This window comes from Hetaerina americana, unplaced genomic scaffold, assembly GCF_022747635.1.
Source record: "Hetaerina americana unplaced genomic scaffold, ioHetAmer1.1.p SCAF_7, whole genome shotgun sequence".
NCBI classification, from domain to species: Eukaryota; Metazoa; Arthropoda; class Insecta; order Odonata; family Calopterygidae; genus Hetaerina; species Hetaerina americana.
Genome location: NW_027287316.1, coordinates 50,679,743 through 50,705,101, shown reverse-complemented (window position 1 = coordinate 50,705,101; position 25,359 = coordinate 50,679,743). Strand labels below are relative to the sequence as shown.

At 34.8% G+C, this 25,359-nt stretch overlaps 1 protein-coding gene across 5 annotated transcripts in view; it reads left to right on the top strand.

The window, feature by feature from the left end:
- Window positions 1-25,359, top strand: part of LRR (Leucine-rich repeat) — a 184,543-nt gene that overhangs the window by 155,752 nt on the left and 3,432 nt on the right. For 3 of the 5 annotated variants that reach the window (XM_071595873.1, XM_071595872.1, XM_071595871.1), the window contains 8 exons: window positions 301-442; window positions 1,781-2,105; window positions 4,800-5,036; window positions 10,740-11,014; window positions 12,145-12,323; window positions 14,375-14,663; window positions 15,355-15,564; window positions 20,697-20,803. In XM_071595873.1, the coding sequence (XP_071451974.1) occupies window positions 301-442; window positions 1,781-2,105; window positions 4,800-5,036; window positions 10,740-11,014; window positions 12,145-12,323; window positions 14,375-14,663; window positions 15,355-15,564; window positions 20,697-20,803 (1,764 nt within the window). The remainder of the gene's footprint in view (window positions 1-300; window positions 443-1,780; window positions 2,106-4,799; window positions 5,037-10,739; window positions 11,015-12,144; window positions 12,324-14,374; window positions 14,664-15,354; window positions 15,565-20,696; window positions 20,804-25,359) is intronic. The other 2 variants (XM_071595874.1, XM_071595875.1) reach the window with 2 other exon arrangements.

Below are 25,359 nucleotides of genomic sequence, written 5' to 3'. Positions count from 1 at the left end.
TATTAGTGTAATTTCTAAATGACTACATCATACCATCTGATGAAGGTAGTGAGGTTATTTAATAATGATGCCAACATTTTTGTCTCAACTTCTGTATGGCTGTGTATAGTATCTTTGTAGGGTCATTTATATGCTTTCAATTAGTCTCATTCTTTCATTGCAACTGTAATGAAAGATTTGATTGTAGAAATGTGTAGATAATTAGTTGTTAGTCAGGTAGTTTGCTGTGTACAATTAATGAACATGAAATGATCCCCATCCTTTCAGAAAATATAGCTTGTCTTTAATGCATTTTGGCAGGCCACTCCACACTTATCCACGAAGCGCAAAAGTCTACATGGTCGAAAGCTTCGCCCAAAATCAGTGGTCGATAGCGTTGATGGCCTTTCTGCTGACGACATTCCGGACCTTCTGCCATCATCACTACCTAAATCTGCAGAGGGTAAGACTATTCATATAATTACTGGTCAATATCTAATTCATAAATACTTTTAAAAAGTTGTGTATCCTCCAATAAGTGGCACAATGTCATCCAATCCCTGAGAAAGTACTCAAGTTCACTACCATTTTGCCAAGCATGTAAGATTTCCATGAATTTGAATTGAATGTTAACCTCCATTTCCCAATTGAATATTAACTTAATAATGCATGTTATTCCACATTTTTAAGGAATTTGGCATGTACAAAGACTTACCTGAGAGAGAAATTTTGGCAAAATTATTTCCTTTTGGTGATGCTAATACCACAGTTAACTTCAGAATTTTCCTCACATATATGCAGTTATTTTGCCACTTTTTTTTACAAATCCTTTAATTTGAATTTGGAGGCAAAAGATCCTTTGAAAATGACGAGACTCATGTAAGATAATGCTTTTAATGATATTCCATTGTTTTGTGAATTATATCTTCTATTTGAATTTCTTTTGAAAAAGAGACAAAAATTTTCATGTGTATGTCACAGTTTGAATGAAAGTTAATTACTATAAGATAAATTGAAATGATGAAGAAAAATGATTATGAAGTTAAATTTTGGAGTGGGAAACTAAAAATTAGATCAGTGATAAATATAAAAAGATGGTCAAAGTAATAAGGACATGAGAATTGCATCAGGCAAAGAAATTTTTGCAAGGGGGAGGGAGTTGATGACAGGAATGTTGAGGAAGGATGTCGAGAAGATATTAGTTAAAAATTTGATGTGGAGCTTGGTCATTCATGACGTGGACATTTTGGATAACCATGTGTGGTTGTAGAGGCAAAATGATAGGTGCAGAGGGAGGACTTTTGAAATGTGGGTGCTGAGGAGGATGGAAAAGATGAAAAAGTGGATGGAAAGGAGAACAAAAGAAGTACTGCGCATGATGGGCGGTGGACAGAGGGTTGTCGGGAGAAGTGCCAAAGTAGTTGGAGAGGCAAATGCAGGGCATTAAAATTGGCAATGGTATGCTGAAGACAGAAATATAGAGTAGAGAACATTAGGGAAGTGAGTTAGGGGAGGAAAAGGATAGACACGTTGGACAGAATGACAGGAGGTAGAAAATATGTGGAATTGAAGAAGGCTTTATTGTGGTGTGGGATATCAAGTGGGATTCTTGTTAAATGAGGCTTAGAAGTATAAAGTAGTGTTCAGTCTGTTTACATTCAAAGCTTGCCTTAAATGGCAAACTAGCATGTTAAAAAATTAGAATTTGAAGGAAGTGACAATAGGGAAAGCGTTAGTAAATATGATACGTGACCAATTTTTCATCCAAGTGAAAAGGTCTTTTTGTAAATATCATTGGCAGAATCAATGGACTCTGTCTCTGAACTGCCGTCAGAAGCTGGTTTGGTGGGGCCAGGTGGAGTGCGTCGTTTGCAGCACCTTGCCAAGGGCCGCCCGAGGAGGGCAAAGACGCGTGCCCCATCTCGACCCATGCTGCCCCACAGAGGTGACTCCCACATGAACAGGTTTTCCCCCACCCCCGCTTCCTCGTCGGCATCAGCTTCTCCCGCCTCATCCACCGACCTCCAGGTGATGCAAGACCTCGGTGAGGGATTGGAGACGTTCTTCCGCCCAGGATCTGTGACCCCAACCACTCCTCTTGTTTCCCCCTCGTCGGACGACAATGGGTGAGAGAATAATTCCTCAGAACTGTAAAAATTTTTAACCCTTTGAATCTTGCCTAACAATTCCTCTTAACAATGGTGTCCATTAGCACTGGTTGTAGTGGAAAATATTGCTTATCTGAATTCCTGTACTTGTAACTAAAACGAATAACAAATGTGGTGTTACTGTCCGATGGGTGGTAGCAAAGCAGTGAGACTGACTGGTTAAGGTTGACAAAAAAAAAGATATTTGGCCTCCTAAGAGCAGTGCCAGTCTTTTGTTAAATGAGCTGGTGTAGCATAAAAATTCTGAATGACAATGTAACTGTCTAAGAGAGTTGTGTATGAAGAAATTTGTGATAAAATTACTTGATTCATAAGCATGTTTTTTTTTTATTACCAACTCTTAACCTCTTTCTAAACCCTTTTTAAATTGGTACTCCCTCTACTTTTCTTGGTGGCATCTTACAGACTGAGGAGGTATTTATTTCATACATGTCATGCATCAATTTTGAAGGAATACTTTTGGAATTTTAATTGAATGACTTCTTTGGCTGTCCATAAAATTTTAGATTTGGATGATTTTTCGAAAGAAAAATTATTATCAGGTGATTTGGTAATAGGTACCTCAGTTGTGTACATTTGAAAAGAATTGAGTACGACAATCGTATGGGACTTTGTGAAATTTATTGGACAAATTTTTGCAATTGGTGTTAATCGGTGTTTTTTTGGCTCCAATATGAGAAGGTGACTCATGTCATAGAACTGCTTATGGCTATGTGAAATTAATGATGGTTGTAAAGTACAATACTGGTACAGATATGTCAATAACTTTGTTTTGCACACACTATTTTGACTATGTATGGGATAGGCCTGTGAGGTGCCATTTTTATTTGCAATGGACTAAGATTCTCATAGCTTTGAAGTAGCCCTCCTCTTCAAGTAGATTGGAGTGTGGTCCTGGGCATCAAGCTGTAGAAAATTTCCGTAGTTCAATTTGACTAACAACTTTGCCTTAGTAATGATCGTTGAATGCCATGTTTTGTCTACCCAAGATCCCACCACTTTCCCATGATATGCTAAACCTCTTGTACAATAACCTCTGGGTTGAGTGTTTCTCTGTAATGGTTGAACTAATTGAATGTTTGATGACTGAGTGAAAAGGAAATGAGAGAGTATTGGATGAAATGAAAGGTTTTTTTTGTATGATACTGTAAGTGCTCTTGGTTTTGAATGTATGTCTGCCTAAATCTCTGCATTGGTATTCATTTGTAATTTATATTAGCTGACTGTATTGGTTGTTCCAGCTGATCATGGCTCATAATCATCACTTTTTGTGGTTTGGTGCACTCCCAAAATATCACCTACTGTGCCTGGTACCCTGGCATTAAACTTTTTGATCTTTGTAGCATAGGCATCAGCCAATTTTGAGTAACAAAATAGTAAAGAGTAAAACTTGTAGTGAAACTATTTATGTGATTACTTGTATAAACTTTTCTAGCAACAGAAAACATTTAGTGACTCTCTTTATCCAATATAATTCGTTGCTTCAAACAAAGTGGAAGATTTCCTATTTTTAAAGGTAAAGAATGTTTTGTTAATGAATTGTTGTTCAATAATGTTAAACTAGAAATGAGTTCATCATGTTATTACAGTATTTGGTTTGAAAAGGTTAATTTATTAGATTTTGCATTGGACTAACGATAGACACAGGTGCAAAACCCAGTTAGTTTGTGGGTGTTTTTTCAAGGTGTAATAACTTGTAAGAAACTGAAAGTCTGATGACAGAAGACATAGAATGCCATTGGCAGGTATCAAATTCTAATATTTGTAACTTTTTTGTCATTAACTAGGTATAATTTTAATGATTTCAACAGTTCTGTTTTATAAAATGGTTCACCTCATAACTGCGTAGAAGGTAATTTATAATTTATCACATCTGTAATGGCTGTTCAATGTTTCTTAAAAATTCTTTGAGAAAAGATATTAGGTTGTTCATGCGTAGCAATAAGAAATATGATCAGCCAACAAATGCAGTTTTTACCTATGAATTACTCTCTGATAATCCTAGAAAAATATTCAATTGTGTGAATGTGTTATTCCTTAAATCCTCCTAAATGATTTCATTAGATGTTGAGAGTATTGTAATGGAACTCAAATACCCAAATGTTGAATCTAGTATCTATGCTGTTTTTGTCCAAATTTATGCATTTCATGCAATTTCTCAGATTCATACTCCCTTTTAAACAATCCTGAGTTACAGGGTAATTAGTTCTTTTTCTCGTCTCTTAGCAATAAGTTATGTGGCATTTATCTGTAAAATGCTTCTCACCATAATAGGATGTGTATATGCTGAACAGCTTGCTAAATTTCATGGAGTCTTCATGGCAGTTTCACTCACACTGAATTAGCGGTTGTTTCAATGATATTTTCCTTTGGGCTTCCTTATTTTGCCTTATGTAGTCTGTTGACACCGAAGCCTGCCCTTGCAATGGTGGAAGTTCTACACAGCTTGTATTAACTGCTTTGAGTTTAACCTTCATCTTGGTTTTTTTTGGTGCATTATCTTTTTCTTTAATTCTTCTTCATTTCCTCTTTGTTCTCTTTTTTTTTCTTTTTGTTTCCCTTTTGTTTAACGTTATTTTTCCTCGGTTTAGCGAGAGAGGCATCCCGAATTGACATGCACAACAAAAAGAAAGTGGCTTGTTTTGTTTCCAGTTCGCACTTGTTTCCAACAGCTACGCCAGTGTCAGCACCCCGAACAACAACCGCTGGGTCAACGGGGGATGGTAGCAATGAGGGTGATATGGTGGGTGGCAAGGCAGGAGGGGCAGAGGGGGAGGCTAGTGCCAAGGCGAACGAGGATGGAGGTGCAGCAAAAAATCCTGGTGGTGCAAGCAAAGGCGATGCCGGGGAAAAATTGCTTGGGAGAAAGAGTGAGGAGAAACCCGGCAGGTGTGTGTGAATGTCAATGTCGTGGGTGGCGGAAGGGGGAGGAAATATTTCTCGCCCAAGATTTTTACTCGCAGAAGATAGTGGAAGAAGTTTATATCAATTATGTGCTTTGTGTTGTGGAAGAAATGGGTCATGGGATTACACTTCTCTGCATGCATTTATATGTTTTTGGGTAGGATCACGTGCATGGAATGCATAACACACTTTGATGTTGAGTATTAATTGTGCATAATGCTAATGGATAGATGGGATAAGTGCTCATATCTTTTGGTTTCTTGAGGTGATCTTAATGGAAGAATAAATTGAGCAGTGAAGAAATCTGGATGAAATGAATAATGATTCAATTGCAATGAATGCAGTGAATATGGTGCTTCTTTAGTGTGATTATCTCACTTTCAAAACTAATATTTTTCTTGAAGAGCAATGTAAATATAGAAACATTACTACGTAACTATTGCATTGTGATCAAGTCTGTGTCTTTACCGATTGATTTTAATAATATACATTATAACTTTTGAATCTTTCTCAAATTTTTAAGTCTGCCAAATTGATTGAAATACTTGGAAAATATTTTCCACCCATGAGACAGAATTGGCTCCCTATTTCACACACATATTAGGTGTAATTGCTGTGATTGGAATTTGATTTATAACAGTTGCGGAGGAAAATATTTCATTTTAAAAACCAAGACATTAGAATGAAGGCATCTTCTGAATGTTATCCAGCAAAAATCTGTGAGTTGGTGATGGTCAAGACATATTGATCATGGGAAAAATGCAAATGAGAGGACGATTGCATTGGATAATATCATCATTGACTTAACTTCCAAGGACTCTAAAGGATATTATTTCAAATTTTACCCAGGTTAATTTTAATTATCCTTGTTATTTTTTGAACACATTAAATTTTCATATTTGCTTCATCTCTTTTTATTCACGTTAATAGCTTTCCTTGCTTGAATGCTATAATTCAACAAACAATTTTTCTAAGTTTGGTTGTCATTTATTAGTTGAATAGGTGTGCAATTGCAATAGTCATTTGCAAGTGGCTCACCTTGCTAGAAAGTTGCTAAAATAAATACTCGAATAAGCAATTAGGAAGGGGCATTTTGCGAAAGAAGATTGAAAAATGAATGTGGCATGATTGCCGATCTACTTGGAGCAGAAATGGCATATGGGATTCCTAAGTTACATGTCCTATTCCATGGATGGTGTTTTAGTTCGTGGTAGTCCACCAAATACTGAGTCAAATGAAAAATTATGTACGTGTTAGATAATTCCATCTCATGTTATTTGGTTACATATGTAGAATTGCAGTAGTAGCTTGTACATTAATCTAAATTATTTTGTTTAGCGTAATTAATGCCACAATGGTGCTAATTGTCCCTGTTGCAACAGTAGAATGCACCTACATTTCCCTCTCGAAGATTTAAATAATTAGTAAATTGTTAAAATAAAAGATCTCTTACAGTTATTTCCTAACTTGTTAGTTACCTTATTTTAGAAAACTAAAGTTATGCTATAGGTGGTATGGTATTTTGAGTTACAGAAGTTAATATATCACTGTGAATTATCTGCTGTCTTGACCTAAGGTAGAAAAGATGTAGAAAAAGTTTGTTGTATTAGGGAAGGTGCTCTTCCAATTCTGACCGTATGAATTCATTAGTACTAAGTCAATCTGACTCATAATAAATTAATCTCAACTCCTGACAATGAGTCTGGTAAAATCTTGTGCTTGAGACTGCTACTGCATTGGTTGTGACCAGGGCCTGATCCTATAATCTCGTTATGGCTCAGAATGAATCAGACAAATTCCAAGAAACTGTGATAAATGCTGCGACAGTAACTTTTAAGGGAGTAATCTGCTAATATGCATTTCAATGCAACAATTTCAGAGTGTAAAAATCATTCCGGTGTCAAGGCAAATGATTTTTACCCTCTGAAATTATTGCATTGAATCAGACAAGTTTAGTTGCTCAATTGAGGCTTCAGATGAGTTTAGTTTTGAACTTCATTTGGCAGGGCTGTAAGGTCAGTAAGCCTACCAATTAATCTGAAGCTGTGCATTCAAATACCCCTATTGGTATGTGCATCATGTTGTAAATTCCTCTGGTCTGTAGTTGTGACAACAGGGTGAATCATTGGCCACCAGAGAAATTCAAACTCAAATCCAGCAGAGGACTTCAAGAAGATCATTCTTTCATGCATCAAGCCTTTCCTTACAAAATGGGCATATAATTCATTCATGTGATGTTTTCTCTTTGTGGTGTATCATGAAAGCAACTCTTTAAGTGAAGTGTGTAGTTTAGGGAATGAAATTGTTTATGATTAAAAGAAGAAATGACATTACATCAGGAGCCCACCTAGTTCAGAACTTTTTAGGGTAAACTTTTGGAGCCTAGCCATGAATTTACTGATGCTAATAATTGCATTATCAGTTAAATGCTTCAGCAAAAATGCTAGGGAATTGAAATTATAAGTGCATTGCCTGTTCAAAGCGTAAAGAAAATGAGGTATCTTACGTGGTATAATTTGATTTGACCTCTTTAGTTTCTAATATTTTATTTTTTCTCATTAGAAACAAAAAAACATTTAACAGAAAGAATTTAGATTCAATGCAATTTGAATTGGTGAATTGTTGAACATTTTTAGAAGTTTGAGATAACTATTCGGAATGATGTAACCTTTGGTTAATGTATTGGCTCCAGAAGCCCCATCTGTTATTTCTGTTATGTAGTATGGAATTTACATCAGTATACTCAATTATCAATGTTTGCAGGTGAATTGAGAATTTTTATACATTTTTTGATACCTCGCCATTGCAACTTAAGTTTGACTTCATATTTGAAATCAATAATTTATCTGGAACGTGAAAAATATTTTTCACTAAATTCGTTATCAACTGATATAGTTGCATTCATTTCTCCTGTATTACATCATGTTTACTGTCATTAAAAATATTACCCCATGCAGATTTCACAATATATTTTTTCCTGAGTAGTTTTACATAGTTCGGGTTTTCATTAATTATTAATAAAACTGCATACTGTAGACATTAAGTACTCTTTGGAAATAGCCACCTGAATAATATGAGTTAATTTCACTGAATTGCGATTTCAGGGTGATCCTTTCGTAGTTATTATCACTGCATCAGGTACATTTTCGAATAATGTTGGTTTTTTCATTTTTTGTTGTTAACATACTCTTTTTACATTGTTTTAATGACACGTTCTGTTTACTGAATTCATATTTTTAAATAATTCTCTTATGGTACCTTATGGTTAGATTGAATCATAATTTCATGAAATCTGTTATTGCCTTGCTACTATCCTTTAAGATCAATTCACAAATTCTGGACACAGTCTTATCTCAATAAAAAAACTAGAATCGATTTGCACAATTTTGCTTTTTCTGCTTTGGAAAAGATTCTAATTTAAAAGCAAAATAAGATGATTTGAGAAATTATAAATTGGAAATAATTCCTTCTTCACATTACTAAGTAGTTATAAATGCAATAATTATGAAGCTATTTCCAAATGATTAAGTACATTAGTGATTTTCAGGTGTCTCTAATTCAGGTTTTTGTGTGCAAAATCACGAAAGAGACTTATGTTATTGAGATAATTGAGATGAAATCCAGCCAGGGTATTCTGGTGGCACTGAGTTTATCAGTTGACTAAAATACCATTAAGTCTCAGGTATAAGAATCGTGCCGTGATACAAACTTTTGTATGTGACATTACCAGCCTTATGGCATTATTGACCAGATTTATTCAGGCTTCTAAAATCAGGTAACTATTACATGAGGAGTAATGATAAAAAAAGGTTTCTTCTTTTATATTGTTATCCATTCATGCTTGACATCATTTTAATTTAGAAAATATTGACTAAGTGAATTTGAATAATTTCTTAACTTACCATGGGTTGCAAGATTTTGATTGTTGGACGAGACTATCATTATTTTGGAATGGTGTGCCAAAATGAAAAACAATCAGAAATCATTTTGAGGACTGAAATCTGGAGGATTGAATATTAGTCAGATGCATTGTGACTTCTTTGTTGATGTTGCTCATTTGTTGATTATTGAAATTCCACATTGTTATTGGTCATAAGATTACCTCCTTTCTACACCTTGGACTAAAACTCACACTTCATGATCTCTTGACTGATGTCATCATCAAATATCCTTAACTGGGGAGCTTCAAATATGTTTAATAGCTGCATAATAAATTTAAAGTATGGTACTTCGTGGGTTAAATCCTAGGAATATACAACACTTGCATTTTTAAATGGAGTTGTAGGCAGGGATATTCTGCAATAAGGAAAGAGAAGAATAGATTTAGGTTTTTATTAAATACAGAGAGGAAATTCCATCATGCTGTAGCAATTAATCTACATTAAAATCAGTTGGTAGTATTGAAATTCCAAAATTCTTCTGCCTTAATTCAGTAAATGCATGTTTTTATAGGCGTATGTGGGCATGGCTATATCTGTAATGTGTATGTGGCTCCATTCAGTGTTTCGAGAACTGCACAGTAATTTATAGTGCACTGCTTATTGTCAGTAGTGGTCTTTAAGTTTGCTCTGCCTCTGCTATGTGAAGAATGAAAGGTCTATTTAATTGGTGACACTATCATAATTCCTGATTGACAAATGTGATTTACATGAACCATCTGGGTGAATGAAATTGAGGCAGAAGATTTTCCATAATTGGTTTGTTGTTTCTTAAGAGAGGATCCTACTGAGTAATCATTTTTTTCATTTCTTTTACTTGAATTCACGGCCAAACTTTTACTGTCGGTGCTTAAGTTCTGATGCTAGATAGAACAGCAATGGTAGATAATGCGGAAATATCGTATCAGCAAACCATATTTTAAGTGTAACCTTAATAAATTGATGGGGGGAGATTATTCATGCAAATCATTTGCCTTTGCTGCTGTTTAAACTCACATTCCTCAGTCAATGGTTTATGGTGCAGTTAGTTGACAACAAAACCCCATATATCTTTGTAGTTATTTTCTACTACATATTTCAGTTTTGTTTTACTGGTTGACAAAATAAATATGATCTTCATATCAATGCAACAATTTCAGAGTGTAAAAATGATTTTTGAAATTTTAGCGGATGACTCCGTTAAAAGTTACTGTTGCGGCATCTCCCGCAGTTTCTTTGGAATGATCTTCATAATTCAGATTTGAGAAGATGAACCCATTACTTAATCTATGTATGAGTGATGATTTATTAAATAACAATTCTGCAAATGAATATGACAGCATCAAATTGTGTGTACTACTAACCTATTAATAAAACTGAAGTTATTTGTTTCACATAAGTGGAAAGAGTGCATGAACCCCTACATATTAATACTATTGGTACTTTACTTACTATGAAGGGAAGTAACTATGCACTGTAATGATATCCAACCAAAAATTGGGACATCTACATTCAACTGTTAGTCACATTGGGTGATGCTTGAAATATGGACTTGTACCTGATTAGATGATGACTTGAGGTAGCATTAATTTCTTCCCTGAAATCATATAGCTGAGGTAGTAACTGGACATGTATATGATCAATACCATGTGGTACTCTCTGCCTTTGGTTTCTAGGTCATCTTGTAAAATCTTGTAAAAAAATCCAGTATCCTTTTGGTGCAATGAGAGTTGAAAAATGATTCCAGTTGTATTTTGTATACTATTTTTAGTTCACCTCGCCTCGTGAGAGGTGTATCCAGTGGAGCTGTTCTCAGTAGTGTTTCTGAGGAACAGCCCAAGCTGGGATCCTCCCTCCCTCTCCATGGACTACCCCCGCATCGGCCCATACAGCACCATCCACCCAGTGGAGCCACAAGATCACGCTCCAGTGACTGCCTTGAGAAAAGCTCTCCCCTCTCTGGTCGCAGGACGACTGGAGATTCTCCACTTTCATCCTCACTGCTCAACCGACGGGGTTTGCTGTCTTCCATCCCAAATCAAGAAGGTTTGTCCACGGCTTCACCAGATGGAATTGTTGTAATTTTGCTGGAGCAGTAGTAATTATTAGGGCATGTACACATTAGGCAACTCAGTGGTGTTTCCAAGAGGTTGACACAACCACTGCACAAGACTGTGTGGCATGGCTGTACAACTGGTTGGTTTTCAATGTGCAGTCAGATGAGGAGAATACTTTTCTATTCCTCCTATTCTGAAGGAAGTTGAGACGGAAGAAGAAAGTGTGAAGTTGGAAGACCTCAGTATAAAGGTCTTCCACCTATTCCTCCTCCTCAGCATGCCCTAAATGTCATTTGATTCATCTATTTTTCATGAACCCTATTGCCAGGAGTGGACAAAGATATTCTATTAGATATACGAAACAATCCATTGGTAAATTTGTCATAAATTTAATTAATAAAAAATATATTATATTGTCATCAAGAGTGTCGTGCACTTGTAACTATTGTATTTTATGCACTGAGAGTACTCTTTGAAAACATTAAATGGGAAATCAAGACTAATGGCTGCAAAAAAAAAAGTTGAATTACATCATTAGCTTTGGCTGATCTTGTTATCGTTCTAATGCTATCTTTCATTTTATAAAATAATTTTTTTCTGACATAGTACCATTTACCAAATTTTCTCTGATTAAATGGCTTGGCACCATATCTACCTGCACTCACTATATTGTGTTAAATCGGGTATATTAATTTATCATTCAAAATATCTGGGTAAAATGTTTTTGTTTCATTAATTGTAAGAGTTTTCCTTTTTTATAGGCCATTTGTTAATCCAATGGGTAATTAAATACACAAAGGTGTAAAAAAAAACATTTCCTGAATGGCCCTATGTGCCCTATTTATGCTTGACTTAATTTTGAATACTATATTCTTAAATTCTTATGATTTTTAGATAGCATGAATTGATTTTCAAAGCTAGAAAATTGAGTTCTCGTTGCAATTAATTCTTCTTTTTCAAAACAGTACCTACCTATGTTGACTCTTATCCTTTGTTAAAATCATCCACAACTTTTATGTATTGTTTCAACCTATTTTTTAATTATCTATCTTATATTATGCATATTATGTCTTAAATTATCTATATTATATGTATCATATATTATTATTATATCTTAAGGAGGGGCACATACCAATGAAGAGGCCACAAGCAGTGGGCACACAGCAAGTCTGGAGTCAGTGGATGGAATTAAACGATTGTCACCTTCACTTCCTAAGATAGCTGTTGGCGTTGGCAGTGAAGTTTTAGCAGAAATAAAAGCTCGCCAAGAGAAAAGGGCTTCTGTTCTTCCTAAGCAGGTTAGAGCTGCCAACTTATAAACATAGTTTTATTTTTTTATTTTTTGTTTTATTCATAATTAGTGTGAGCTTCATGGCGAACTTCCATTTTTGCTTGCCAACTCCATAAGATTTGATTCTAGAATAAATGAGCTGATAAGTTAGAAATTCTAGAAAATTTGGTGCGCTGGCTATTGCACTGGCTTCCCACCCAGAGGGCCTGGGTTCAAATCCCGGTGGTGTTGAATAATTTTCAGTGGTATCTTGATCCCTATTTGAGGTGCTTTGTGGAGGGCACTTTGAGTGAGTACGCCATCCATCGGATGGGACATTAAGCTGTGGATCCCTTGGCGCCTTTTGTATAGAGCCGGCTAATGCCGACGCCGGGTTTCTCTCCACCCTTCATCCTTTCCTGTCCATCCCTAATGGCGCAAATGACCTCAGCTGTCGGTCGCCTCCCCTAAATACTACTACTACTTTTAGAAAATTCTTTATTCAACAATAGTTCTAGAGTGAAGTTAAGTTTTATTTATTTGTGTATTAAAGTGTATTCATTAGATATTTAAACTTTTGCTGTCATGAACAGACAAATTAAATTATTGAATCCTGATTATGAATGTGTTACCATGATATCTCTCATCAGATTCTTTAGGAGTTAGTGTAGAAGAACAGGTGATGGCATAAGAATTAGTAGTGAATGGCAATATGGAAGCAATATCCAAAACGTTAATCATGCTACCATGCTTGGGTGTTGTGTCTAGATGTTGTACAAAAGCATTGCTTCCAATCTCACATTGTGTCATTTTTAGTGTCAATGAGTCAAAACAATTGTTTGGGTTAAGGGTTTGACATTTGGATGGGTTTTAGTGTTTTTTCCTGAAGCTCCAGTTATCATGCCCTCTGTTGATATATGCTAATAATTGAGGCATGCTCATTTTGTTAAAACTTTCATATTTTTCCACGTTCTAGGTTGAGCTGAAAATGAATTTAAAGCGATGTGCATATTCATAAAATAGGAATATTAAACAGTAATTTTGGAGCTTGATTCCAAAATATACCAAATCTAATGAGGTGTGGCAATCAAATACCTGGAATGGTGTTGCGAAACATTTTATTGATCAATAATTACATTAGAAATTTTATGATCTTCATTGTACTCTCCTTGTTGATCCCTAGAATCCTCCGTACAAATTTTTCATTGTTCAAAGAAGCGCTGGAAGTCCACTTCTGTCATCTTGCTGAGAACCTCCATCGCTTTTGCTTTCACTGCTTTTACACTGTCAAATATTGTCACCTTAAACTCCAATTAGACCTTAGGAAATAAAAAGAAATCACAGGGTGGCAGGTCGGGCATGTATGGTTGGTGATGCCGTATTTTGTAAAGAATGCCTTCACAGACCCAGTAAGCATAGATTATTCCATCCTTGTTGAAAGAAAAAAATCAGCCAAGCTTTGAGTTTTGATTTGCTCCGTTTCTCTTTTTATTGCCATGGCAAGTTTGGGTTCTTTCATGGCATTTACTGGCGCTTTGTTTCTGGCCATAAGGAAAAAAACCACAATTCATCACAAGTAATCACTTTGTCTGACAATTCTGAATCATTATCTATGTTGTTTAAATAGGCAGCACAAATATTCACTCTTTATTCCTTTTGCTCTGGAGTGAGAAGTTTTGCACAATTTTTGGATTTTTATGTATGTATGTGTATCTGAGAACATTTTATTACTTATACAGTTTAAAAAACTAATATATGAGCTGGTATAATATGGCGTTTCTGTACCTCTCCTAATATGCAACTTTTCAGAGTCAAGTAAGACAAAATATGGGTGTTACAATAATGTAGACCAATCAAAGAAGAAACTTTCAAAAACATAAATGCCTCATAGCTAACTTGTCTTGTTTAATTTTTAACACTCATGAAAAGTAGATCTTAAATCCGTGACATTTATAGTCAAAATAGAGAAGGGTTACGTTGAAAAAAAAAATTATTACTTTTCATGTTTTTAAGTTGTAATGTAACCATTTAGATCATAATGTCTTGATTGCTGTATCTATTTGATATCATGTTTCACAGTCATCAGAAGACTCAGAAAGTGGCACAAGCAGGGAGGGAATTGGTTCTCCTGTCGGCATTGGAGTGAGACTTCGTTCAACTGGTCTTTCGTCTCCTACCAATGGCATACAAAAGGATGGTTTGCCCCCCTTGTCACCAGTTCTGAAAAGTGTAACAAAGGCTAGTGCTGCTGAAAAGCAGGCAGCAAACAGTGGGGGGCCTCAGGTTTCCTCTGCTAGTAAAACAAAACCTCCTCCAATTGCTCCAAAACCAAGACCTTGGTCAGTTGCTGGATCTGATCGTAAGTCAGGTATGTGTTCATAAGTTTTTATTGCTTTTTTTGGGGTTTTGTTGCAAAATGATTAAGTTCATGTAGCAATAAAACAAACATCATGTAGATTACTGCATATCACACCAGTTCAAGAAATGCCTGGGTTGTTAATCTTGTGAAAATTATAGGTGCATTGAAGAAATTACATGTAGATTTAATTAATACATTAGGTTTAAATCTTAGCTCTAAGTAACATACTATTTTAGCAAATACTATTTTAGGGAGTATTGTGATCAATTTTCCAAAATCCCAGCCATTTTAACTATACTTTACTGCATGCCCTTATTCAGTGAAGGATACAACTATAGAAATTTACAGGTGGACAGTATGAGACTAATGGCAATGTACCATTTACATTTCCTGCTAACATCTGGATTTTTGTATTTGAATTTCTGAAAAAGGTGTGCTGTATTATCTACACTTAATATATGTATTAAGTTTCACAAGTGTTGATATAACATATGGTATATTTATAGTCTAAAACTGGGATTGAGTATTAAATCAGGTAAATGATCGATAAAAGTTTAAACTTTGTATAAATTATTTTATTGCATATAAAATTTGGTTGGAAATTTGTAAATGGTAGTGAATGAAATGAGCAAATATTTTATTGTGCGATCATTTTCATATTCATTTGAAGAGCTTATAATAATTGATGACTAATTTTTAGGTGAGTTTTCTCTGCCTAGCGATGGGTCAAGCACCAATACATCAGCAGCTAATACACCAGATTCTTCAGGTGATGCCTTAGATGAATCAACTGATTCAGGTGTAGCCAGTTCTCATGAACTCAGCCTGGGCTCTGGTGCAGGAGGAGAGAAGAAGTCAGTGAGGGAGCTTGCAGCATGCCTCAGTAAGGGACAACTTGGAGGAGGGGCAGGTCAGTACAAAACTGTAGGCGGTAAATAGAAATATTAGAAAACCTTTTCCTTGAACATTGTCATGAAATTAATGCTTATGTTTTTATTAATGATGTAATCAGTGCATGTTGTTTGCAGCGTACACTTTCACTTTTTTATTGTAATATGATACAGTGGGGCATTAATTATCTTCTGTAATTGAAGAGTGGACATGGCTAATTGCAAGGGACATACAGAATCAGATACAATCAGATACAAGATCCAGGCTATTTTGATCACACTTCAATGGGTGGTATTACACAAAAGTCTTTCATATACCTCTTAGCAAATTATTTAGTGTTTTCTGCATCATTTCCCTGATGCAATCATTCATTTTATACCCTTCTAAAAAATTTTACTAAAATAAAAATAATGACAGGTGATTACTTACTGTTCCCCTGCCTCATCATTTTGCAGAAACATGAATAGTAAAGGTTCAAGTACTTTTGATATCATCGGCAAAAAAATGCATGCCAATATCATATCCTAAACTATTTTGCTCATTGAACTAAATATATTGATAAATAAACAGAAAATATAGCTTTGCCTCCACCTGGTGGAAGTGAAGCTGTATTTTCTGTTTATGTCCCCGGCTGCCTCCCTTTTAACTCAGGCTAAGTACAATCTAGTGCAAACTAGTCTCAATGATGCTATTTACCAGCATCCGCTTCCTCTCACCCAAAAGAAGGCAATCAGCAGAGATATAGTGGTAGCAAAGAATGCATTCCTCCAGCTTTGAACGTGTGTTGATCTGTCCAGAGTTCCCAACATCCAACCCTAAATCATCTCCACTCCCACAGAGCTAAGGAATTAAGGTCAACAATATCCCATGTACTGAAAAAATTAGTGTTGCTAGTCTCTTCTTATGTCTTCATGAATTACTGTAATATGCATATGCAATAGGCATTCAATGAATATTTTCCAAAGATTATTTTTACTTCTATTTAAAGTGCTGGATCTCCACTTTGTACAATAATTTTAACGTAAATGTAAGCAAGATTGCTTAAATGTTGATTGAAGCAGTATGCATTGTAGTGATGCTGCTCATTCAGATCATAAGAGCAACGATCACTGCTTTGTGCAATTATATGGTTATAAATTTCTCAGTGATATCTATTGAGTTTAGCAGATTAAACTTTTCTAGAGGATTAAATGCCTTTAGCCACTAGAATTGTGGTCAAAGGAGAGGGTAGGTAATGCCTATTGCTGGGGCCAATGGATAATCCACTCATTTATTATGAGAAGTTGAATACTTGGCTCTCTACTGTATTGGTTTTTGTATTCAATGCTTATTTAATGTGATTAGATACTACCATATATTTCATTCACTGTCACCCCCAGTTTTTACTTTGCACACTTACGTTATAGTCATGTCCAATCATGTTTTATGTTGCCTGTTCACTGATAATACCTGGAATGAGAACCTAGTATTAAAGATTTGTGCATTAATTTTTGCTTCAGTAGAACTTCAAACATTGTAATCCATTCCGTAATTTTTCTTTAATGAGTACATAATACTATAATATATGTATACTATTAGTATATGTCAGATGTTGACATTGTCAGAACAAATTATTTTAGGGAATAGATCTGAAACTATATGTGGGAGTGCTGGAAATTATTTTAGCGCAGGCGGTGCTAGGAAATACTAATAAAGCACATATAAAGCGTTTGAATGAACAGCAGATTTATTCTGAGTGCTGTGGATAAGAGACCAAGGACAACACGGAAAGATATATTGCCATGGGCGCAACGTGCACAAGAGGGATAAACGCTCAGCGAGGGTTGAGGCGTGACTGGTCCCTCGTGGGTCAAAATGCCTCCTCGTGGGTCGTGCCTAGGATGACAACACCTCGCGGCACACCCCTGAATCGCACAAACAAATGAACTGCTACATCAACAAATGAACCGCCACACTATACAAATTAAGGAATTGAGGAAAAAAATGAATTCCTTGGTTTCTTAAAAAAAATTAAGTAGAGGTGAATTTGGATTTGGAATAATTTTTTCAATAAAACCCCTCTGTAGGACGTTTACCATAAACAGATAAATAAAGCTTAGGTATTTATTTTTTGTTCACCAAACATTGCCAATTTATTAACTTTAATTGCCAGCAGTTATCTCTGATTTTGACTATGGAAATAGATATGCATTGTAATTTTCTAGGACACTCAATAATAGACGTCAAAATGTTTTATTGGAAGTGGATGGCATGAGCCTTTATGTTTTCATGTTAGTCTCTAGCCATATGCATTAACTAGCCAAACTAGCCAAAGTTCAAATTTTGATAATGGCATCAAATGTTTTCGCTGTTTGGATTTTATGTACCCTTGACTTGGTGACCCATATGTCAATTTGCAAAACTGGAAAAAAATTAAATATTTATTTCTTCAACTAAGAAACTCAAATTAATGTTGATGACTTCATTTCTTAAATTTGAGGTTTTGTTTCTAGAGAAATTAAGGAAATGCCTGTGTCTAAATTGAAGAAAATTTTTAAAAAATTTGTTTTATGTTGATTTCATCATATCCTGAAGAATTATGTATGCTTGTATGCATATATGACAGGGTGTCATTATTCTTTTTTAATAATAGAGAAAATAAAGAGAATATGAGGGAAAAATTTAGAGGAAAGGCAATGGAAGGTAATTTACTGTATTTTTCAACCTAGTACCAACATGTCAATGATAGTTCTATGCCCAATGAATGTCAATCCAGTCTTTTTTAAACCATTTTAACCATTTTTTAACTATGTCCTGTGAAATAATAAATTTAGTATTTATGTTGCTTAGTAGAACAGTTTAATTATTTTAAATGGTTTTAATTCTTAACTTATTTTGTTTTCATGATGTCCACCATGACTGAAGATGATGGTGATTCATGAGCATTTCCTCTTTCACTGTTATCATTTAGCAAGTCATGAAAAAATAACTTTTCCATCATTTAAAAGTATTCTTATGTAACTGATGCTCTCTTGTTGTTAACATGTTGTATGTTTTTGTTATCTGCTGGCATTCTCTCTCAATTGACAAACTTTGAAATGACCTTTGCTCACTCTTTGTCTCCTGTGTTCACCCATGCTGCTACAAGTTACTGTGACTACCTTAGTTGCTACTCATTTTTCTCATTTCTTACTTTATTTTTACAACCCTCAGCCACTCTATTATTTGGTTTCACATAGCTTTTTAAACTTCATCGTCATTTTGTTACTGGCCTCTCTTACTTTCTGACTCCACTATTTCTTTTTCATTACGGCTTCCTTCTTTTAGTTGTCCAAAATTGCTGTGCCAAGGTCTCTTATTAATCCTTTCAATCACATCCCAGAATTCACATGCCCTCTTCCAATGAATATTTTGTGATCTAAAAAACTAGCTATGCTAAATTCTCGTGTATTTTTTAACTACAGTAGAGCACCAGTTGTATCTATCTACATGGTACCCTGCAGGCCATCACTCAGATGTGTGGCAGGGGATCATTACATGCCAGGCTTGTAAGATCAAAAATTGTGTTTTTTTAAATGTTAAGTTACAATATTCAAAGTTAAATAATTCAAATAATGCAAGTCCTGATGACTACCAGCAAATTCATAATGGTATCTGAGTTATATAAATTTCTCTATGTATACAATAGGAGCTGTTTGCAGCAAGAAGGGCATTAACTATTTAAAACACAGTTATTTGTGGTGTGTGTATGCATGCATATAAGTCACACAGTAAGTTTTTAATTATTAATTATATTGCTTATTTTGAAATATTTTTGGATATCTCAATGGGGAAAAAATAGCCCCACCAATTGATTTAGACTCACATCTCAGACTAAAGACTTATCATTTTAGTTCTCAATATCCTTCTTATGTTTTTCCACTATCATTATAATTAGGAGGCTGAAGTTTCTTCTATTCTATATACAGGGACTTGTAGTAAAATGAAGGCATGAAGTTAGTACGAGGTCTTTTTGCAAGATGGGCTTTTGGGCAAATTTTTATCAATGATTGTATGTTCTTGTCAAATAAAATTAAATGTGCGGTGACACCTATCATTGGTAAATTTATTTTGGCATTTTTATATTATGAAATTGCCAATTCTTAAGAGTTGCCAATTGCTAATTCTCCTACATGGAAGGAAACCAACTAGGTCAGGCAATAGATACCTCTTTGTTCTCTTCTCCTTCCCTCTCCAACCATTTTAGGATCATTTCAATCACCTATCAATAATGTAAAGTTAACTCTTCATTAGGCAACCTTTTTCTTGAGTTGAACCCTGTAGCATTAAAAATTAACAGTTTATTTGAGAAATAAATCCATTGGCGTAATCATTAATGTTGATACCAAAAATATGTAAGTATATGACATAAAACAGTTACTGGCAATAATGTTTTACATCTATTAAAGTACATAAATTGTATCTTTTTTATCTAAATTTTTAATCGCATTTGGGTTAAAAATAATTTTGCTGAAAAGATTGTTCTCCAGATGAGATCATCATTTTAATGCATCCAATGCGATTAAATTCCTAATTTTGATTTACCCTTTCATGTTAAGAACAATAGTTAATAAATTAAAAGGATCTATGCCATTCACTTTGTCCAAATATCAAAATACCCTTGGTAACATAAAAAAATCTCATGAAACCTGGAATGCTTTCTCTCTAGCATCATGTGTTGCTGAGTTTTATTTCAGAGTATTTATTACACTTTCTAACAGTACTTCTGCACAATTATAATTAATTGATCTAAATTTTTATGAATCTCTACAGTAGTTCATTTGTGAAAAAAAGCCATGCCCTTCTCAGTGTAATTTAACTTCATTCAGTATTCAAAGAAGACTATTTACAATCAAATTACAAATAGGCTTTTACATGATGGGGTGTGTATTGGAAGAGGGATGTAACTGTAAATAGCAGTTCATGAGGGCAGGGAGAGTCAAGTGTATTTTTGATGAATTGAAAATTGTGTCTACAAAGAAAACTTGGTGGAAGAGTTTTTTCTGCATGCTTTTCTTTTCATGTAGTTTATATTTTCCAATTGCATTTGTGTTTGTTGTTTCCTTCATTTCCTTTGCAATTTGCTCCTGGGCTTCCTTTTTTTTCAGTTTATTTTGCACTTTTCTTCCGTAGATTTTTCTTCAAACAAAACCTTAGAACACAGTCCATCTTTAGCATTAGGTTCAGCATTGGTGTGTAACATCCCTTATGGAAAAGCATCCTCTCCTGACAATGTTGAGGTAAATTATAGAGATCTTTTTCTTCTCATTTGCGTTTTGGTTTGGGTTTTGCTTTTTTTTGGTCATAAGTAATTTCCCATGTGTTGATCATCTGAATGCACATTGGTTGTCTAGTAGAGGCTGTGCACTATGAGATAAGTTACCCAAGGCTATACAAGACATGGTGTATGGCATTATTTTTCTTGGATATTTGTGAGCATAGGTTAATCACAGTCATAAATTATGTTGCAGGACAAGTTTCTTCAGTGTTGCGTGTAAGTTCCACATTCATGCAATGTCTGTTATTGACTAATGCATTTTGTTTATGCCATGTATTGTTGCAATGTCTGTTTTTCATGACACATTTTATGTGTGTACAGTGGTTGTGACTAGTTAATGTTGTGTGAAAGTGGGTTTTCTAACAAAATATATTCTGATTTGAATTAAATATATCTATGGATTTATTGCCTTGATTAGCCACTGTGCATTCAGCCTTATTTTTGAAATCCGAGGTGTCATGAAATGTCTGATCTTTAATTTGATGCTGAATAACAAGTAAATTTAAACAAAATTTACTGTCGAGTAATTTTCTTAATCAACTCCAACATAATGCTATATTGTTTACTCATTTAAAAATAGTCATGTGATATCAGTGATTTAAAGTATTGCTGGACTTTTTTTATTAGGCTTTGAGGAATGTAAGTTACCTTTATGCTATTCATTAAATAAGGGGTTACAGTATTAATTGGCAATAATTATTCATCTATACTCTATTAATAAAGGAATAAAATGTATTGACTTTTTATAAACAAACCAAAATACTAAATTGCATACAAAGCAGATGATGTGAGTTTTGGAAAATTGTACCTCTGGTTTCAAAAAATTGTGATGTCATGATAGATTTTTTTAACGAAAGATTTGTTAACTTTTCTCATTCATTCTCCACTGCTCCATTTATGTAATTGTTTTATGCCATGATATTAGCATTTTCACAGCTTTCTTAATTTGCCCTAAGTATTTTAGTGTAGGTTTCTCATGGTCTTCATTCCTAAAGTAATATAGGCAATAAAATGTTCATTTCATTTTTTTCTATCTTCCATACCAGGCTCCCAATTGTGTCTCTATTGTTTAAAGATGACTAACTTATTTACAATGTTGCTGCAATTTAAATATTGCACCCACAGCAAAGGACATAGAACTGCAAAATACATTGAAAAGTAGTTCAAATCCTTGACAAAGCACTGTTATAATTTTTGTTAACTATTACCCAAGCAAGAGAAAAAATATTATTCAACATTTTTGCTTAGAGAAGAATTGGGTAGGTTTTTGCCAAAACTGGCATATGGAAGGTAACACAATATTGAGGTAGCATTGGTGAGGTGCATTGTTGATGGCCACTGGCCCCTACCAGTCGTCATGGACAGCATGTCTAACTAATATTGCTTCCATTTGCCTACAAATTCCCTTGACCTATAGTAGGTGCTATTTTGCGCTGCTATTGGTTTTCAAATTTACTACCTCAAAGCTGTGAGTAACATTGAGTTTGACAGTTTTAAGTATATTATGTTTCTAAAACTAATTTAGTAATCTGTTTCTCTATAAATTTTCACATTTAGAAGGTATTTGTATTTGTTTAGCTTTTTATCACCAATATTCTTACCTTTACTCAAGCCTAAAATTATATACAATTGACAATAATGAAATGTGCAGAGTTGACCACGGCTATTTAAACAGTCAATCCCATATGAGTTATGGATGCCAAACTGGCTATCCCCCTGAAGTCTGAAAACAATACAATCGTCATTGACAAATCTGGTATGTTAATTGATAGCATTGTCTCTAAAAAGTAGATGTTCTATGAATTCCAAAGATATTTCCATTCATTATTCTGTTTCAAAGTTATCCTCTGCAGTGGGTGATTCTCTGAGCAACATAGAAGAAAAGACCATGGTCATTCTAGGTAGCAGCTCATGTGAATGAGTTGACTCTCATACGATTAACTTCTATAGAACTGGTAGTACATTTTGCATACATCCTAGGTCATTTTGTGCATTCATAAATTTGAATCAATATAACTGAATTCAAAGAAACTGGGATGTTATGCAACTTTAACTTCGGTAGAATCACGAACTGATGTATACACAAGTGTACATGATTTTTTTCCCCCTGGGAAGGCTCTCTCATAATTGCATGGATTTGGTGTTGAATTGTTTCAATATTGATAATTTTGTGCAGGTGAACTAATGATCATCAATTTTCCTATTCTCTTAAATCTCGAAATTACTATTCAGTATGCCAGGATCATTAATTAATTTGTTAAAAACTCAATCTATGAATAAATGATATGATAATCTTAATAATAAAGTTTTGCTGTATACATCTGTGCAGGTCTGAAAACTGGGTAATGCATGAAAGCACAGTAATTTGTAAAAGTGGATGTTCACAGATTATTTCATTAAATAGAGGTGGATAAGGTACTGGCTTCCCACCCCAAGGACCCGGGTTTGAATCCTGGTGGTGGCTGAATTTTTCAGTGGTATCCCGATCCCTACTTGGTGCTATGTGGAGAGCACTCAAGTGGTTCGTACACTATCGATTGGATGGGATGTTGAAGTGGTTCACTTGGTGCCTTTCGTTAAGAGTAGGATATTGCTGATGCCAGGTTTCATTCCACCCTCCCTCCATTCCCTGGATATCTTCCTACCCATACCAAATTACCCACCTATTCCTTCTGGTGCAAATGACCTCTGCTGCCAGTCACCTCCCCCATTAAATACTACTAGTAATACTACTATATTAAACAGGGTGATACATGCTTGTGACTTTTTTAATTTAAAAATTTAGTTAGATCATTTTAAAGAAATTTATGCATGTAAGAGAACAGTGTTTCCATTTTTAGTCACACATTTAGTCAATTTGTTCTTATCTTTTTTATTTACCTGTCATCAAACTTGTTTTTTGAATAAACTCCACTGCATTGGTATTGTTTTTTCATACTTCTGTGTAGGATATTATTACAGAATTACTTTCTTTTTCATCCTTTTGCATAGAATGGAGTATTTATTAGACATTTACGTCATAATGTGCTGTTAACTTGCTGGTTTTATAGTCAGTTGACATTGTGGTTTCTTTTTGGTTAAAAGTGAATCCTTAAAACTCACCTCCTTGTAAATTTTTCCCTATAATAATCCATGTGATGTAAGTCCAGTGTTTTGGCACTCAGTCAATCCAAGGTAATGTACTTCTTAAAGGTAGGTTTTGAATGGTCTCAAATGATAGTTATGTAATGCATACATCATATGAATTTCCTTCAGTCTGCCACAGATTAAAAGGGTGATCTGGAAAGTTCTCGACCTGGTAATGAAAATGACATCTTATATTTTCAAAAAAGTTATATTTTTCAACATAAATACCTTTAATATTAACACATTTCATCCAGCAGTGTTCTAGTGCCATTATCCCATTTCTGTTGTTTTCTTCCCAAAGTGCTGTAAAGTGCTCATCTTTAGCTGCAATTGCTTCTTGATTGGATGAAAAATTTTTACCAGCAAGGAAACTTTTGAGTTTTTGGAAGAGGTGGAAGTCGGAGGTAGTTGAATTCAGGGTAAAGGGTAGATGTTCCAATGCTTTGTAGTGCAAATCCTTCAATTTTTCCATTACCTGGATACTTTTGTGGACAAGTGCATTGTCCTGATGGAAAAGTTTTTCTTCCCTGCAAGCTGGGTCTTTATTCATGAATGTTTGCTTCCAGTTTAGTTAGAAAATTAGAATTGTACTCCTCGGTTATTGTTTTGCCTTTTTCAAGATAGTTAATCAACAGAATGCCTTTCACATCCCAAAAAACCTATGACGTTTCCCAGTGGTAGCACTATCTTTGTCTTCTTTGGAGCTGAAGAGCCTCAACCCGCTGCATGGATTGTTTTTTCAATTCTAATGTGTAATGGTGAATCCATGTTTCATCCATTTGCACATGTCAATGCAGAAAATCCCTGTTGTTTTTCATTAAACGTGCCAAGCACTGTTTGAAAAATATCATCCGAATGCTTTTATGATCCACAGTGTGCATGCATGGCACCCATCTTGAGCAAAGCTTTGTCATGTGCAATTCCTAATGCAAAATGTAACCAATGCATTCTTGGAGGCTTTTACGGCCATATTTAAACTCGGCCACCCATTTCTTCAGAGTGGATGTTGAAAGATATGAGTCCCCATACACATTAATAATCCTCGATTGAATTTTGGTCAGCAATAAACCTCCATTTACAAAGAATTTTATCCCTGCGTGATACTCAATTTGTTCCACTTCTAACAGCACACACCACGTCACAACTGATTTAAATGACGGTCCTTAGCAAATTGCTGGATGGAATTGCTTGCAATTACATATGGCGTCCACTCACAGTTGTGTCAACAGGAGAGAAAAAAGTCCTATAAGTAGAGATGCAATCTATGGGTGATGCTGAGAACTTTTCAGGCAATCCTCATATTTTCTCCCTCAGTATTTTATATGGTATCTTCTCAAATGCTTACTTTCTTCTTCTGCTTAACGAACATTTTCCCTTCTATGATGGCATTTA